The 17,251-nt window shown below is 41.1% G+C and overlaps 1 protein-coding gene across 1 annotated transcript in view; it reads right to left on the bottom strand.

Annotated features, from left to right (window-relative positions):
* Positions 1-8,576: 8,576 nt before the first annotated feature.
* The window catches only part of UBR2 (ubiquitin protein ligase E3 component n-recognin 2), a 61,002-nt gene continuing 52,327 nt past the window's right edge, over positions 8,577-17,251 (bottom strand). Inside the window, exons 42-47 of the mRNA XM_082480588.1 lie at positions 14,525-14,633; positions 14,210-14,266; positions 12,860-12,937; positions 12,400-12,570; positions 11,631-11,732; positions 8,577-10,901 (exon numbers count right to left, since the gene is read on the bottom strand). Of these exons, the coding sequence (XP_082336714.1) occupies positions 10,760-10,901; positions 11,631-11,732; positions 12,400-12,570; positions 12,860-12,937; positions 14,210-14,266; positions 14,525-14,633 (659 nt within the window). The 3' untranslated portion in view covers positions 8,577-10,759. The remainder of the gene's footprint in view (positions 10,902-11,630; positions 11,733-12,399; positions 12,571-12,859; positions 12,938-14,209; positions 14,267-14,524; positions 14,634-17,251) is intronic.

Here is a 17,251-nt window from a genome sequence, read left to right as displayed (position 1 = left end):
GACCTGTTTTATGTGTTCCTATAGGTGGAAGGCTTTTCCCCCCTCTATATAATACTCTAAGAGAACGCAAACCTTCCTCTTCTCATGTGCCCAGCTAAGCTCAGGATGTGCAAACAGACCCCTAAATCACTTGCCTCTTACGAGAAACAGAAGTTGCAGGACCATTTCAGTAGCATCCTCTTCTAGTACACAGGAATTAAAACATCTTCACAGGCCTTAACTTCTAGACATGCTCAACAAGCGGAACCACCGGCATCCTCAGGATCTTTGACGATCCGCTACACTGGGGTTTATAAACCCTTTTCCCCCATTAACTTGCACCAGACATTTAAAAGAAAGCATTGTTATTTTAAATTTAGGTAGTAAAGCTCATGTAGTCAAAGCTGCCTGCAGCAATCCAACAACTTCCAGAGCCGTGCCCTGATTTTCAAACTAATAAACTTCAGAAGGATGTGAGCTTAATTCATACAAGCCAGGCCACTTCTTTTTAGGTAACTCCATATGGATTACCGGCTTAAATCCAAGTACCCAGATCGGAGAGCCAGCCCAAGGCCGCGAAGTGCCAACTTTTCAGCAGTATCATTCATTTTTTAAAAAGAAACGACAAGAAGCGCACTATTTTACCGGTGACATTTATTTGAAGGGACACAGAACATTCACTAAAGTGCTTTAAAGGAGGAAATATAAACAGCTTCCTTAAAGCTATTACTTCCTAAGTAGCCTTAATACAATTGATAAGATTAGCCTCCATGCATTACATGAGCTTGGACATTTTATAATACCAGGCTGCAGCTTAGCAGAGAGCATGGGAATGCTATATCGGGCTCGCAGGCACCGTGCACTTCCAGGTAATGCTCAGGGAAGATTTTCAAGGCTGATGTAAAGAAAAAGGGATCCCAGCAAAACAAGTACTTATTTTGACCTGACTTGTTTGTTTTGTAAAAAAACCTAACACTGCTCTTACCATATTCAACATAAAATGGGGACGGATCGCAAATGTTTATAAAAAAAAAAATAAAGAGCATTATTAGAGATTAGTTAATTAAGAGATAAGGCCAGAAAAATAGAATGGTGCCATGTGATAACAGCCCCCTGCGGGGAGCCGAAGGCTTAGGCAAATTTATTTCTGGTAACAGGAATGCAGCAATCCAAACGAAATCTGAAGTACCGCATACGTGAAGTCTTTTTTATTTAAAAAAATAATGCTATCAGACCTATGGTGTTCGGTGACTGACTGAAACACTGAAGTGGAAAAACACCTCTCAAAGCACCTGCATTTGCTGATCCTGTGTCACTTTACAGGTATTACTGAATTTTGATCCAAAGGACATCTGTGAGGTGGGAAAGCTGGAAGAAACCCTGTCCTGGAGCTCAGGTTTGTGGGCACAGCCTCTGCAGCACCCTTCCCTGGGGAAGGCACCCCCGGTTTGCAGCCTCCCCCTCGGGCACGGTGCCGGAGGAAGGGCTGAGCAGGGCTCCCACCTCCCATCCTACCAGCCCCCTTCTAAAGCAACACACAGAGAACAAGTCTTGCCTGAATAACCCATCTCTATTAAAAAGTCCACAAATGTGTCAACTATTAAGTTCATTTTGAGGTCCACTTCCACAGTTTGTTCTCAAAGCCAATTTTTCCAGAGCGAAGAGTGGTGCGAGAATCAGAGGTACCAGGCAAACTCAGCAAAACTAGGACCACAGGGCAGGTCTGCAGCCTGTTGTCTGATGAAGTCACACCGCTTCACCAGGCAACCAAGCTTCCACTCATTTTACATCCCGTTCCCAGACAAAACAGGCTGCTGTGGTTTAACCCCAGCCGACAACCAGGACCACGCAACCGCTCGCTCACTCCCTCCGACTGGGATGGGGGAGAGAATCAGAAGAGTAAGAGTGAAAAGAAGGGTGGGCTGAGATAAAGACAGTTTAATGGGTAAAGGAAAAGCTTCGCACACAAGGAAAACAAAACAAGGAATTCATTCCCTGCTTCCCATGGGCAGGCAGGTGTTCAGCCATCTCCAGGAAAGCAGGGCTCCATCACGCGTAATGGTGACTTGGGAAGACAAAACGCCATCACTCTGAACATCCCTCCCTCCTTTCTTCTCCCCCCAGCTTTATATGCTGGGGATGCTGTCACGTGGTATGGAATATCCCTTTGGTCAGTTGGGGACAGCTGTCCTGGCTGTGTCCCCTCCCAGCCTCTTGTGACCCCCCCCCCCCCCCCCGGCCTGCTCGCTGGTGGGGTGGTGTGGGCAGCAAAAAAGGCCTTGACTGCCAAGCAACAGCCAAAACCACCAGTGTTTTACCGACACTATTTTCATCCCAAATCCAAAACACAGCACTATACCAACTGCTAGTAAGAAAGTCAGCACTGTCCCAGCTGAGACCATGACACAGGGTAAAGCAGCACGAATCAGAAGTGGGGAGGCTCAGGCACGTGAACCTCGGTAAGGCACGACTGCAGCTGTGGGGGCCGTGAAAGGAGGAGATCATAGCAGCGTCTCCCACCAGCAAGTAGAAGGCAGTAAGTCTGAGGCACACAATCTCCCAGACTGACTGTCTTGTTAAGAGGGTGAACATGAAGTTTATTTCCTGAAAAAAAACCCATAGAAGTCACTTTGAAAGATGCGACGATACAGAATTTAACAGCAGTGTCAAAGAACTGCTGTCACCCCCAGCTGTGGCATCCCCCCCCCAGCTGTGGCACACCGAGCCCGCTCCCCAGCCAGGCAGTAACATCAGCATACGCAAACTGGAAGGAGATAGCTCGCTCTGTTCATCTGTTCCAAGACACGCATAGTCCCCAAACGCAAAGTTTTCCTCTTAAGAATTGCTTTTTGCCTTCCCAAGGGCCCAAGTAACCTGTTCAGCGGGTAGCACAGCTCTGCCTTAGACACTTTTTCCAACGGGTGTGAGTTTTCCCATTTGCACACGGTTTTCTTCTGACACAAACAGGACTAAGGTTAAAGATGAAAAAACCACAGGTGGAAAATACAAACAAGGACGAGGTGACTTCACAAGCTCATACGAATGAATCTCCTATTAATTAAATAAATTAATCAAAAGCAGAAGTAACACTGATTCTGTAATGTTGCTATAGGCATATTTTAAGTAAATTATGAAAGCATTTCTTGTTTTCATCCCAGAATTTTAAGTGTAATTAGGTCCTGAAATTTACATTTATTCTCTAATTGTCTAAGGATGTTTTTTTTTTAATTTTAGAGTGCTTCAAATTATTTTTGATATTAAGTAATGTTACAATGGATTAAATTAATTTCAGGAAGCATTTTATTCAGGAAGAGACTCACAATGGCCTATCTAGATTCCACAGCATGCCCCCAACTCCAGTGGGACAAAAGGACTTTCTGTCCCCTCCCTCTTTGCAAGCTGGAGCTGAACCACGTGTGCTGCTCGCACAGGTGCATGTTCCCAGCGCCACACACAAATATTTCACAACTAGGTCTCTGCCACTGGTGAAGACTTACAAGTGGATCCTGAAGCTCTGTGAGCAGGAAATAACCTCATCCTTCTTCCACGACAGTCCTGGGAAATGGCACGTGCCTCGTTAGCCATGCCTGGAGCAGGGGGTCCCACCCTGAGCACACGTTACGCTCCGCTCCAATGACGCAGCCACGGTTGTTCTTGGGTTTGCTGTCTTAGACACGACACCTGTCAACACCCTGCATGACTTTAATTCCACATCTGCTCAATCATTTGAAATGCTACCCACGCTAAAGTGTTTTCTTTCAGTATCTCGCATATGTTGATATTCACAGAATGGCAGAATGGTCAGGGTTGGAAGGGACCTCTGGAGATCAGCTAGTCCAACCCCCCTGCCCGAGCAGGGTCACCTACAGCAGGTAACAGCTATTAACAGCATTTTTGCCTCCCAGTTGAACGCTGTGTGCTTTTGCATGCTCCAAGTGCCACACGTGTCGCTATCACATAGCGTTTATCTCTCCATTAAATAAAAAAACCACTCAAAATCCCTTATTTTCAGCCCCGTCCTCTTCAAGCTGATAGCAGAGATAGAGGGGAGCTTAAAGCCTACATTGAGCACACAGAAAAAGAAAATGCAACACGAAATACTTTGTTTCAGAGTTCATGCAGTCTTCTGAGCTTTCAGTCACTACAGCATTTTATGAATTACCAAAGCTTGATGTGGAAAGATTTCAAACACAGAGAGATGAGATGCCTGCCTAGTTCAACAGCAGTAAACGGATCTCCAGCAGTTACTGCAGAATTTTTTTCTTCTTCTAGTGTACTTTGTGCTGAATTGCACATTCATTCCAAAAGACTCCGATACAATCATTGCAAGAAAAGGCAGGCTCCTTGGAGCTGTCTTTATAGGGACCAAACGTTACCCCTCTCTGCAGGCGGCTGGGTAGGGGACACCAGCAAATCACAACAGTGAACATATTGCTGATCTTCTTGCCTTTGTTTTTTTTACATAACCTTTTATCCGATTTATTGACACGCTTTAGCATCCTCCATGTTTAGAGCACTGCAAGTACAGAAATATGTTTCACACATTATTCCTCAAACGCGTTGTCGATTTCAAATCAACCCCTTGGTTTTATAAATCACTAGAACATCCCGCAGTGGTCTGCAGAGATGCCATCACTAACCGGCGCTCAGCTGTCCCACCCCGCCCAGGGCTGACAAGCCACTCTAGCTTTCCTCCCAGGATCCTACGCAAAGGACAAGCTGGAAAACTTATCGCCTCCGTGCTCGTGCTCTCTGGAAAGGCACTCAAAATATATATTCACAAACTGAAGAAAAAGTAACATTTAACCGTTGCTGCCATGGAAACGAAGATCAGTATTTGTCACTGCTTAGCTCCTACACCTGGCACACTGCGGAAACACCTCATACTCTCCCCTCTTTTTTTCTTCAGGAGAAGTGTTTGAGAAATCTCTGCATGGAGACAGACACAAGATTTGGGCATCTAATGTTTGCATGCCAGGAGATGGGGAAAGGTGGCAGAAGAGCAGGAAAAAAAAAAATAGAGGATGAATATGCAACTGCCCCAAGATAAGAATAGGCAAAGCAGTTTTTACACTTGGTACAAAGATTTGTAGAAAAAAAATGTTAAAACTGCTACAAATGGAGTAGAAACGGGCATGTATGGAACAGCAGAAGAAATAATTGAGCAAGCCTTTAAGGAGCAGCGTGTATAGATAAACAGGGATGTGACTGACAGCAATAAAGCAGGTAGATGCTGAGAAACATGTTGCTTACATCTAGCGCAGGATGCCTGAGCTCCAAAAGGCCACAGTGCAGTTGACTTCTCAAAGCAGACCAACACTTTGGTAACAAGAGGGAGAAAATGAGGTTGTAGTGAGTTGTGCGTGCCATTCCTCTTCACATTATTGTATTTTAGGCAAGACACCCCAAAACAATACAGAAAAGACAACGGGCAGCCTTACTTAACATTTACGAAGGGTTAAGTAGAATACTGAGGCAAAACACGGCACCACAGCTATTGCTGAATCCCAATGGGTATAAAAGACCTTTCCAAAAGCCAGTTTGCAATCATCAACGAAGCAGTAGGGAGGACACGACAGCCACCGCTCCTGTCCTCTGTAGCGGACAGCAGTCCTGGCCAGACCACTTGGCCATGCACATCTTGGTGCCTGTGGGTGTAAGCGTGCAGGTGGATACAGTGAACTTAGAAAGTTAAATAAAAATCACTTTCCCCTTGAATAAGGTCTCAAGCTGAAGCAAGAGGATGTTTTAGTATGCGGCTTCCACTCATCACCATAAATACTTGGCCACTTCTTCGAGCCAGCTGGTGATAAGGTGCACTGAACAGCATCGAAACACTCCCTATGTGACCAGAGGGTTACAACACCCATTCAGCAAGTCACATTCACAAGCCCCCGCTTTGCGAACATCTGAACTATTTTATTATAGTTTGTGTTCCTGTATCAGCCTGTAAGGTGTTTAACAAAGTATGTATGGAACAGTAGAGGGTAAAAATAATAATATTGACAAAACTAGCTCAATACAGTTACACAAGAGTCACACCTGCATTAGCAATCAGACACCGAGATGACTCTCCCAGAACAGGCCAGGAATTGCTATTTCTCCTGACCATTATTTTACTTCAAGGCTAATAAAGATAATAATAAAACCCATTCTCCCTTTTAGTGGTCAAAGCTGCCTATCAGTCTGAAGAGCACAGCTCTGTGGGATTGCAGTCAGGCCTCTGAGAGCTTTCCGCTGGATGAACTCCCCGAGCCTGGTTTGGGGGCAAGCACTGACCAAGAGCCTAAGTCAAGCCTGGGATGCCCAACCACCCACCCGACACGCTGTCCCTTACCCAATGGTTCAAACTTCCATGCCAGCAAACCCCCAAGCCGTATGGGCACTGCTGGCTGGCAGCAAGAAGAGGCAGGGAGCCTCCAGCTCGTTCTGGGCATGGCCTCCACACTCTAGAGCTGCCCGCAGCGTGTGCTTGCGCTGCAGTCCCAGCAGCCAAGCAGGCAACTCCACTTAGTTGTCCCAGGCTGATGGCAATGCCCTTCCATCAGTCACCGCTGGTTCACCAAACCAAGAAATGACACTCCAACAAGCTGAAGCCACTTACTGGTAACAAGAAAACTGGAGATTAAGACCTACTATCTACCCCCCCCCCCACCCCCCCAACTTTCATCGGTCACTAAAATGATGGAGACATTTTTGCCTCAGCAATACCCGTTTGCAACGTTCTTACTGTGGGACTCTCCCCACCTTTGCTTGACTGTAGTCCAAAAGGAAAAGCCAACTGTACTCCTTCCCATTCTCCTAAACATTCAAATCCCATAAGAAAAAAATCATGGTAAGAAGAGACATTTCCCTAAAGACAACTTGTAAGACTTCTCCCACTGGTTACCAGTTACCCAGAGAAAGCGGACAATCAGATGGTGACGTGTTAGCTATGTACACAGAAGCGTGGCTGGCAGGCTCCCTGGCTGTCGCTGCTCCGGAAGCGCCTGGAAGCATCCATGCAGAAGGCATGCCTTGATAATAACTGCATCCAGTGTTGTTCCCATGAAGTCTCCAACCTTCTCCCCATGCAGGGTCAAGTAGGACTCTGGGACACTCACCATAAGGAGCTGAGGAATTGAACAGCTAATTGGATGCCTCCCTAAGAAAGTTTTCCTTTAATGCCAGTTAAGACGCGAAGCACACCATTCCATTCCCACTAAGGTGCAGGATTGGCTGGGTAGTGGTCCTGGCTCACCAAACACAGAGCAGATTGTAGTACGAAAATACGAAGATCAGAAGACCCACAGAAGCCCCACAAAGGTCAACCCAATATCTCTTGCTGTTTTCACCAACAGCCTCCCTATCCTGGTCACACACAAAATCATTCAACTGTTGGGTTAGTTTAAAGGCTTGTTCCTCTTTTGCTTCTTAGTTGCTGTAAAACCCCTTTCAGTGTACCGTGAATGTCTCACTTTAGAAAAACTTTCAATATGGCTTCAGGCAACATCCTCATAAACCAAAGTGGGGAGATGTAGACTAGACTGCAAAGCAGACAGAAACCTGGCTGGATTTTCAGGCTCCGAGGGCAGCAATGAACAGCTGGACACAAACCAGTTACAAGCGGCACTCCCCAGTGGCTCATATTCAAGCCAAAACCGTTTAATGCTGTCATATTTAACTCAATAATCAATAATCTCAACAGTGGGATGGAAATACAGAGCCACTTCTTCTTGCCAAAGGCAATTCCTAGAAAGAAGGGAGGCAGACTGCATACTCAGTTGATCATAACAGGACTCTACTGAGAAGAGATTTGAGATGCAACTGCCCTCACGCAATTTAATCTTCCAGAAAGGAAAATAGCTGGGGTTTTTTTGTGCTGAAGGTGCTTTCACAGTAAGTCAAGTATCCAGCTTCTCCTCTACACATTCAGGTCATAGAGAAAATGATCACAGTGATGTAGCTTCTAAACAAAACAGCAAATCAGTTCACATAAAATAAAATGCACTTAATTAAATGAGATGCCACGGCTGGAGCCTGAGAGCTCACAGGGCTTCACATCAAGAGTAAAAGGACAGAACAGGTGGTCTGTGTTGCCACACCTGTAGAGTAAGAGAGAGCCTCCTATGGAAGGCTGGGGAGAGTACAAAGTGTTATCTTGCAGTATGAACAGAGTAAAAAACATTACTGATGTGAACCCCATCCCTCATCCCTTTATAAAATATAATTTACAATCCTTTAAAAAGATGATTAGACATTTTGGTAGAGGTCAAGAAAGGTTTAGCTGACTGAAGCAAACGACACTAATAATATAATCACCTTACATTTTTAGCCGGGGAATTGCAGATGTTGCACATCAAGGCATTTCTTTTAGCTTGTGATTAACAAGGTGACATGCCTGAAGGAACAAGCTCAGCAAAATTCTAAAAACAACACTTAAAAAGTACTTATTTAATGTCAACACCAAAAGCGTTCACTTGATGCTTTCAGCTTTGTTTTGTTTTCTGTTGTGATGGTTTCTGGTTTAGGGATTTTGTGGGTTTTCTGTTCTTTTTTTTCTCCCCCCAAACACATATTACATTGTAGATTGTACACATAATCCGCAAATATTAAAGTTATAGCCAATTTATTACAGTTATTATTTCCCTCATACTGAAACAATGTTATAAATATTTCTACATTAACATAAATACATGCAAACCAAATCAGAAAATAGAAGTCTTGAGTAAAGAATGACTAAACTTGCAAAAAATTATAAATTGTGTACTTCGCAATTATTTGTGGTCACAATTTTGCCAACTTATTCAACCCTGCAGTCTCCAACTCTGATCCCAGAGAAAAAGAATCCTTCCTGCTGTCAATATTTTGCTTTGCACAGAGAAATCTGTCAGTATAATAAATTATCTTTTTAATACTATGCTTACAGAAAAAAAGTTTTTCAATTAAGTAACACATTATTTGAAACTGTGGCACACAGATTAAGAAGCAAGGCTCTCCGCAAAAGGAACAGTAACGTCACCAAAAAAGTGTGTTTTAAGTACCGTGCACTGAAAACTGTTGATATATCAACCAGCTTAAGTAGGGGAAGGCAGAGATAAAGCGTTAATGTCTTTTCCCCCCCCTGGAACTTGTGCATGTCTCTTTGTAAAAAGTGACAGCAATATATAAATGATTAGAACTACAACAGGTAGTAGAGACAAACGTAGCCTGTACTGTTTTTTAAAAAAGGAAATCAACATTGGCCAAGTTTCTTTATTTCATATTTCACATCTTCACTCAATACTATTACTGAATGTTTGAAAAATTGTCCTGTACACCATGAATATACAAAATTTATCTGAAGCATTAAATCTGTAAAAATAGAAACAATTCAGTCAGACCAAGTGTAACTGAAGACATGGCAGACAGTAAAGGGACTGCTTATCTGGGCTGAAGACAGTCAGAAAGTAAGACTTAACTAAAAGAATCACAGATTATTAAGGAAACAGAACTATGTAAATTAAGATTTTACTAATTTGTCAGAAGATAGGAGAGAGAAAGATAATGGATTTTATTTTAAATCAATAAGCATAATGTCACTTTTTAGAGACACCTTGGCGGTCTAATTACATACAACTAGAAAACTCACTGCCTTCAGGCACCCTCATATCAAGTGCAAATCTGCGCAGTTATAGAATATATTTATAAAATATACTATATGCAAACATCTTTACAGAGCTTTAAATCAAGCCAAAAAGTAAATATACTTGATGGGACAACAGAAAAAAAAAAAAAAAAAGAATCAATGCAAAAATGTGGCAGTGTGGTTGCGGCCTTTCAAAGCCAGAGGAAACCATTCAGTTTGTCTGCAACAAAAAGGAGATGGGTGATTTGCACCTTAAAAGTTGACTGTTAACAAAAATGAAGAAAATACCCTCTGTGCTTCTGCAAATTAACATAACATTAGCTTTCATGACATTTTACGTATTGTCTTTATCTTAAAATATCTTCTAAAGCACAATGTCAACCCTTGAATACCAATAACCAATCACATAATTGAAAGTGAAAGGGTTTCCCAGCTAAATTCAAATTACAAACTACATAATTCTAAAGAGTGCAATGCTCTGGAAAAAGCTTTAAATTAAATTATTTTACTTGTAAAGCTAGTGTTAGGGCTTTTTAGTTAAAAAACAACTGGAAGCAAGAAAGCTGCAAGAGTACAAATGACAAAATTGTTTTAGATACACCAAGTGAAAGAGTGAATTATCCACTGATGCAGACAAACATCCATTTGCTACATTATTTGCTTCCTTACTTCTTCATTCCATTGCATGTACACACAGCGTTAAGTATTAAAATGCAGAATAATAAATAAAACGGCTCAGATTACTAGCAAGGGGCAAAACACAATCCGTAATTGTGCTCTATCTAATTTCCGTTTCAGCAGTCTTTTTCTCTTGCAGGTTATAAGAAAAATCATAGTCAGACTTCCAAAAAGAGTCATTCTTTTTTTATCAGAAACTCAAGTTCATTTGCCCAGATTTATAACCCAAGACATTTCTGTGAAGGAAGCACAGTGCAAATTATATGACTAATAAAACTTGCTTACATAGAAAGAAGTTTACTTGATTAATGTTAACTGGTATCTTTATGAAATACATTGTAAAACAAAGATTAAATAACAGGACTGGGTTTGTGTTTTGTTTTTTGGGTTTTTTTTTTTTTTTTCCCCTCAGACTTTTTTCCCCTAATCCCTCCTTTGAAAAGCTTACCGAGTTACAAAAATCTTAATAAAGTTCCAGTATTCAGCAGATAACCATTATAAATGCTGCCAATCAATGCCAACTAGTGTTTGATTTGCTTCTTGTGCATGTCCAATTTCCTCTGTGATACTGTGCTGCTGCCAGAGTTTTTGAATCTTTTTAAATCGTTCTTTGCACAGGTGTAAGGGATTCCCACGTCTGAAAAGGAGATAATACTTATCAGGAATGACAAAACACTGCAACTAAGCACAAAGACTCAGGTGCAACATACTAAATATTAGATAACTCTTTAAAATATTTAGATAATCCTTTAACAAAACAAATCAATAGATACTTTGATTAGTAAACTGGAATGCTACCTTGTATGGTCCCCCACCCTTACTGCTCAACACTTCCCTCCAGCCTTTGGGAATCTCATGTACAGACCACAGAAGTCTGAACGTAGGTTTTCAGCAATCTTTCCGTGGTTATAAACCAGCTCATATTCTATGATTTTGACCAGTTTCAGGAGTAGCAAGCATTAACAACATCAATTCCCCAAACTACCCTCATAGGCAGCAGAGTTAAGACAAAGAACTACCACATTAAATAAAATCATAACAGTATTTTCACTTGTTACTAAATTAACACAGTTTATACTAACAAATGCACAATATATCAAATAAAATTTTCAGCCTTAGTTTCTAGGCAACTTCACAGATGCTGAAAAGGTTTAAGACAACTGTTTATAACCTTCCATTAAATATTTTTAACTTAAAAACACATAATAGCATTAAAATGCTTGAAGATGTATTTTTATATTGCTGCTGCGTCTAATAATATTACCTATATAATGAAAATAAAAGGTAACATAGAAAATGTATTTCACGAACCAGATAGTTTTAGAACTCGTGTCTTTAAAATATATATATATTTAAAAACATTTACCTGAGTCCCTGGTCTGTCTCTCCATAGTCATCAAGATAAGGAGGAGGATAAAAGCAGCCCTTTGTTTTTCCAGCTAAAAATAGCACCTGACATTCTCGTACTCTAGAGAGAAACACAGAGAAAATTTTTAGGCGAAGAGTTTCTAATATCTTTATAGACACTGCTTTTCCAATTCTCACCTACTTTCATTCTGTATAGTCTGCATGTACAGATTTTTAAAGGTACTTTTTTTTTTTTAAACTAAAGATCTTATTCTCTTCCTGTTATAATTCCTTGGTAGCAGTTAAAAACAATGTAGTTTCAAGTCATATTATTTGCAGTCTGTGTAAAATATTCAACACAACCACAAGAAAATAAAACAATTTCACTTCTCACTTATCTTTGCCAAAGTTAAAATAGACCCTACCTAACCTTTCCTTGTATGCAGGAAGACAACTAAAATTGATTTTCATGTTTTAACAGCAGCAACAACAACAAAACCAAGGTATTTACCTTCACTGTTGTGTAATACTTGAGTGGAAATAAACACACAGAGAAAAAGCAATTCACTTTAAAATGAAATTCAAATTTTGCATGATACCTTATCTTCAAAGAGACAACCTCTGAAGCTTATACCAAAGTACCAGGAAGTTGAATACGCGCTAGTTTTTAGGCAGCCCTGTTATTAACAGTCCCCTGCCTTTACAAACCACATTTATAGAACTATTCATTTCACGTCCACACACACCATCTAACCGAGCAGTATAAGTAGAGGTATTCAGTTCCTTACCTAAGGAATATGCCCACTCCAGAACCACAAGTGTATGTATGTGCAGTACAAGCTCCAACATCTTCTCCTTCTAATTCAGTTTGACAGCAATAACTCTGAGAACACAGCATGGTCCCACACACAAGGCACAACGTTGGGGCTCTGCTTTTATCACCACCTGATTTCGGACACCTTTTGATAAGTAAAAAAAAAAAAATAATATCCATTGTATGTATTAAGTCTAGATGGTAAAAAGATTCAAAAGTACTTCTGAACATTTATACAGTTAACAGTTATTCTGATCCCTGCAATTTCTATTTCACTGAAATACATAGCAGTTTTGTTGGAAGAGATGACAATCAATGTGCCATTAACTTTATGATTCTACAAACATCCTTCTGAGGCTTTCAGTTAGAGGATTCTCAGTTCACCAAAAGGAGCAGAAGGCTTCAGGCATCCTCACTAATTGCACAAAACTTACGAGAAATTGGATGCTTGGTTAATGAGGCAGCTGTAGTCATCCGGAAGGTCTATTAATTTGTTGGATTCTCTTGCATAGCTAGAATAAAGCAATCAAATTAACCACTCATATTTCAATGAATAATACACAGTGATTTCAAACTCATTCATATTTTTCTAACGCATTTAAACAGCATCTGTGAATAATTAAATTTTTAAAGTTTTCCTCTTCCCTTCTACTGAACGGAAAATAGCTGACACAAGTTCAGAGAACTTGTACCCTGACGTGAATGAAATATTCATGCAATGAAAAGGGCCTATTTAATACCAAATATTTATATCTTTAGAAATAAGTTATTTTTTTTGCAGATGCTACATACTAAATTTTAAAAAATCTTCAACTCTAGGAATAATACAAATTAGACTGTGAAATGTAAATAGAGGTTTGTAACAGAAGCAGTGTACAAGAACATGCTGAGAGGAAAAAAAAAAAAAAAAGACGTCACTGTCAAGTTAGACAATCTTGGGAAGAGCAGTTAAGAGTCAGCAAAATGAACACATCGAAAAAAATTCCAACAATCACACATAAAAGGAAATGAATTACACAATCGGAGTATTTTTACTGTATAAGATATTCTGTTAATAGCCTGGTATTTAACCGACGAAGTGATTAATTTTTATTTTTGTCACTTAGCCTTACTGTATGTACAACATTGAAAGACTGACTTTATGTATTTAGCACAGGAGATTAAAATGCAGGGATATATTTTTAACGACAGCACTGTGAACCTCATATTAATTTATAATTAATTTGATAATTGCTAACCACTGTTTTTACACAGCTTTCATAAAGAAAAACATCCCAAAGGCTTTCCTATGCCCACTAAGCATTAAATGTGTTCTGAACTCAATTGCTTAGCAAGTAGAAATGCACTAAAAGCAAATATTCTTTTCAGCAACTGACTTGGTGTTTATTTCACTGAAGAATTTGGATTCTTTAAAAAGCTCTTCAATGTCTGGTATTTTTAAACAAAGGTTATATATGTCTTTTAGCAACAGCATACCTTTTGAATCAGAAGGTACAAATCTACTATAGAAAACATGAGAAGAAATGTTATGGCCTGTGATTACTGCAGATCAGTCTAAATAAAGTTATAATATTTAACTTTGCCTTTAAAGTCTACTAATTTAAGCAATTTCACTTTTCTTACTAAATTCAAAAAATCTCTTTGCTTACCCCCTGATGTGTTTGTCATTCAATAAAGCAGAACTGATACTATGTTATTACAAACAACCTTTAGAAAAAAATAAACGGAGAAAACTGCAACATTAAAGTTTCTCCCCTGTCTCTGCTTAAAATTTCTCTGTTTACCTGATAGCATGTCTCTTGCCTTCGAGATACCTTTTAACTTCATTGTTACTACACCAACTACAAGAAAGAAAAAAAAAAAAAGGCTTTTAACTTCAATCGATTATACTTTCCAAAAACAAATAAGTAAAAATTCCAAAGTACATGTATTAAACAATCTCTACAACCAAAATTATTTCTTTCAAAACACTTGTTTCACAAATGCTTTTCGGAGTCTACTATTTATTTCCATATATGCACTCCTGGAAGAATACTTATATTACTAGCTCGTGCAGAATTCCTTATTATATTTAAACTAAGAACAAAACCACAACTTACCTTTCTATTAATGTGTTCAGAATCTCACTATTTTCTTGAAAAAGGCAAGTGAGGTTGTTTGGCAAGGAAAGATAGCTACATAAATGTTCATACTGGTTTGTTCCATTTACTGTAAAAAAAAAAAAAAAAAAAAAAAAAGAAAATTTCTCAGAACTGCATTTTTTTTAACTAACATTAACTATAACAAATGAAATACAGCCCTAAATGGAACAGCTTTTTTTTTTAAAAAAAAAAACAACACTGTATTCCTCCACACCCAAAATGTGGTATGAAGTATGAAAGTGCTAGTAAAGGCACCAGACAGCTATGTTGGAAAACTGCTTGGAAAACTGCCAGTAACGAGAAGCAACTTTGCCCAAACTTCCCCTCTAGGCATGCTTCAAGCCTAGTCATACAAGAACCACAACAGAGAGTTCAGTGGCCTTAACAACTTAGCAGGTCTTTGTTTCAATGTGGTCCATTAGATGGCTACTTTGTGGTCCTTGGAGTCCATGACACAAACCAAGATAGGTGGTCAGTGACTGGCAGTATACCACAGCCTCAGAAAAACAGAAATCGCAAATGTAAATGCATGCAACGCCAACTCTACTAAAATATTATGTAGGACACAACCACCAGATTGCCACATTCATACTAGTCTATTGCTTTGACTCCCCAGGCCTCTGCTCTCCCAACATTCAGGACAAACGGTACCAGGTACCTCTTCCATGGCACAGCCTCTTTTGCTCCTGAATAAAGGAGTGAAGAGAATTATAATAAAAGCTGTGCTCAGTTCCCTCTCATGGCCAAGCGATTCCTGTTTTGCAACCCCCAGTAAAACACCAGAGAAGAGCAATACAGCCCAGTTGTGGGATCAGTGGGTCCTGGGACAGGGGAGTGGGAAGGGAACGCAAAACACCTAGTGCCTCAGCTGCCGTCAGGACATCCCTAGGTGGTGGGGACCTGCAGGGCCATCCAACCACCTGGGACTTGTTGATTGTAAGAAAGTGAAGCAAAGCCCTCCTCTTCCCCTCTCCTACAACCACCTCCCTAAAGGCCCACAGACCTACTGTCTGGAAGTACAACTGAATTTGTTCTTAGAGTATCTGTAACAAAGAACTCAAGTGGTCACTACTGGTCCACGCGACGAACTTGAGAACCTTGTTACAGAAAAAGCAAAGTTCAGAAATAGAGGGTTTGGTTTTTTTCTCCCCCCAAATGCTTAAGCATTGCTATTATTAAATGAAAATAATCGACATTTTAAACACAATTTGTGAAGAAGCTATATATGAAGGAAACATTCGACAAGTTCTGTAGCTCTTCTCATATCAGCTCAGCACCACATATCATACTGCATTTTAAACATGGGAATCCTGAAGTAATCAGAATCAAAGAATTTTCAGAGTTGGAAGGGACCTCTAGAGATCATCTAGTCCAACTCCCCTGCTGAAGCAGGATTGCCCAGAGCACATTACTCAGGACTGCATCCAGACGGGTCTTGAAAATCTCCAGGGAAGGGGACTCCACAACACCCCTGGGCAGCCTGTGCCAGTGCTCTGTCACCCTCACCGTAAAGAACTGTTTCCGTGTATTTGAATGGAACTTCCTGTGTACTAACTTGTGCCCGTTACCCCTCGTCCTGTTACTTGGAACCATTGAAAAGAGCCTGGCTCCATCCTCCTTCAACCCACCCTTTAGATACTTGTACGCCATAATAAGGTCTCCCCTCAGCCTTCTCTTCTCCAGGCTAAAGAGTCCCAGCTCTCTCAGCCTTTCCTCATAAGGCAGATGCTCCAAGCCCTTAATCATCTTAGTTGCCCTTCGCTGGACTCGCTCCAGCAGTTCCCTGTCCCTCTTGAACTGGGGAGCCCAAAACTGGACACAGTATTCCAGTTGTGGCCTCACCAGTGCAGAGTAGAGGGGGAGAATGACCTCCCTCGACCTACTGGCCACACTCTTCCCTATGCAGCCCAGGATTCCATTGGCCTTTTTGGCAACAAGGCCACATTGCTGGGCCATGGATAATTTACTGTCTACCACAACCCCCAGATCCTTCTCCTCTGAGCTACTTCCCAGCAGGTCCGCCCCTAACCTTTACTGGTGCCTAGCATTCTTCCTCCCCAGGTGCAGGACCTTGCACTTGCTTTTGTTGAACCTCATTAGGTTCTTCTCTGCCCAGCTCTCCAGCCTGTCCAGGTCACGCTGGATGGCAGCACGGCCCTCTGGGGTGTCAGCCGCCCCACCCAGTTTGGTATCATCCGCAAACTTGCTGAGGATACACTCTGACCCCTCATCCAGGTCATTAATGAATATATTAAACAAAATTGGACCGAGTATTGACCCCTGGGGGACACCACTGGTTACAGGCCTCCAACTAGACTGTGCTGCTGATCACAACCCTCTGAGTTCTGTCCCGCAGCCAACTCTCAATCCACCTCGCCGTCACCTCATCTAGCCCATACTTCCTCAGCTTCCTAATGAGGATGTCATGGGAGACAGTGTCAAAAGCCTTGCTAAAGTCAAGGTAGATGACATCCATGACTCTCCCCTCATCCAGCCAACCAGTTATAACATCATAGAAAGCTATCAGATTGGTCAAGCATGATTTACCCTTGGTAAATCCATGTTGACCACTTCCAATAACTTCCTGTTCCTCAACGTGTTTGGAGATGACATCCAGAATGAGTCGCTCCATTACCTTCCCAGGGACAGAGGTGAGACTAACTGCTCTGTAGTTCCCTGGGTCCT

Source organism: Vanellus vanellus (assembly GCF_965231255.1).
Source record: "Vanellus vanellus genome assembly, chromosome: 3".
Taxonomy (NCBI): domain Eukaryota; kingdom Metazoa; phylum Chordata; class Aves; order Charadriiformes; family Charadriidae; genus Vanellus; species Vanellus vanellus.
The sequence above is the reverse complement of the archived record's forward strand: the minus strand, read 5'-3'. Positions and strand labels throughout refer to the sequence as shown.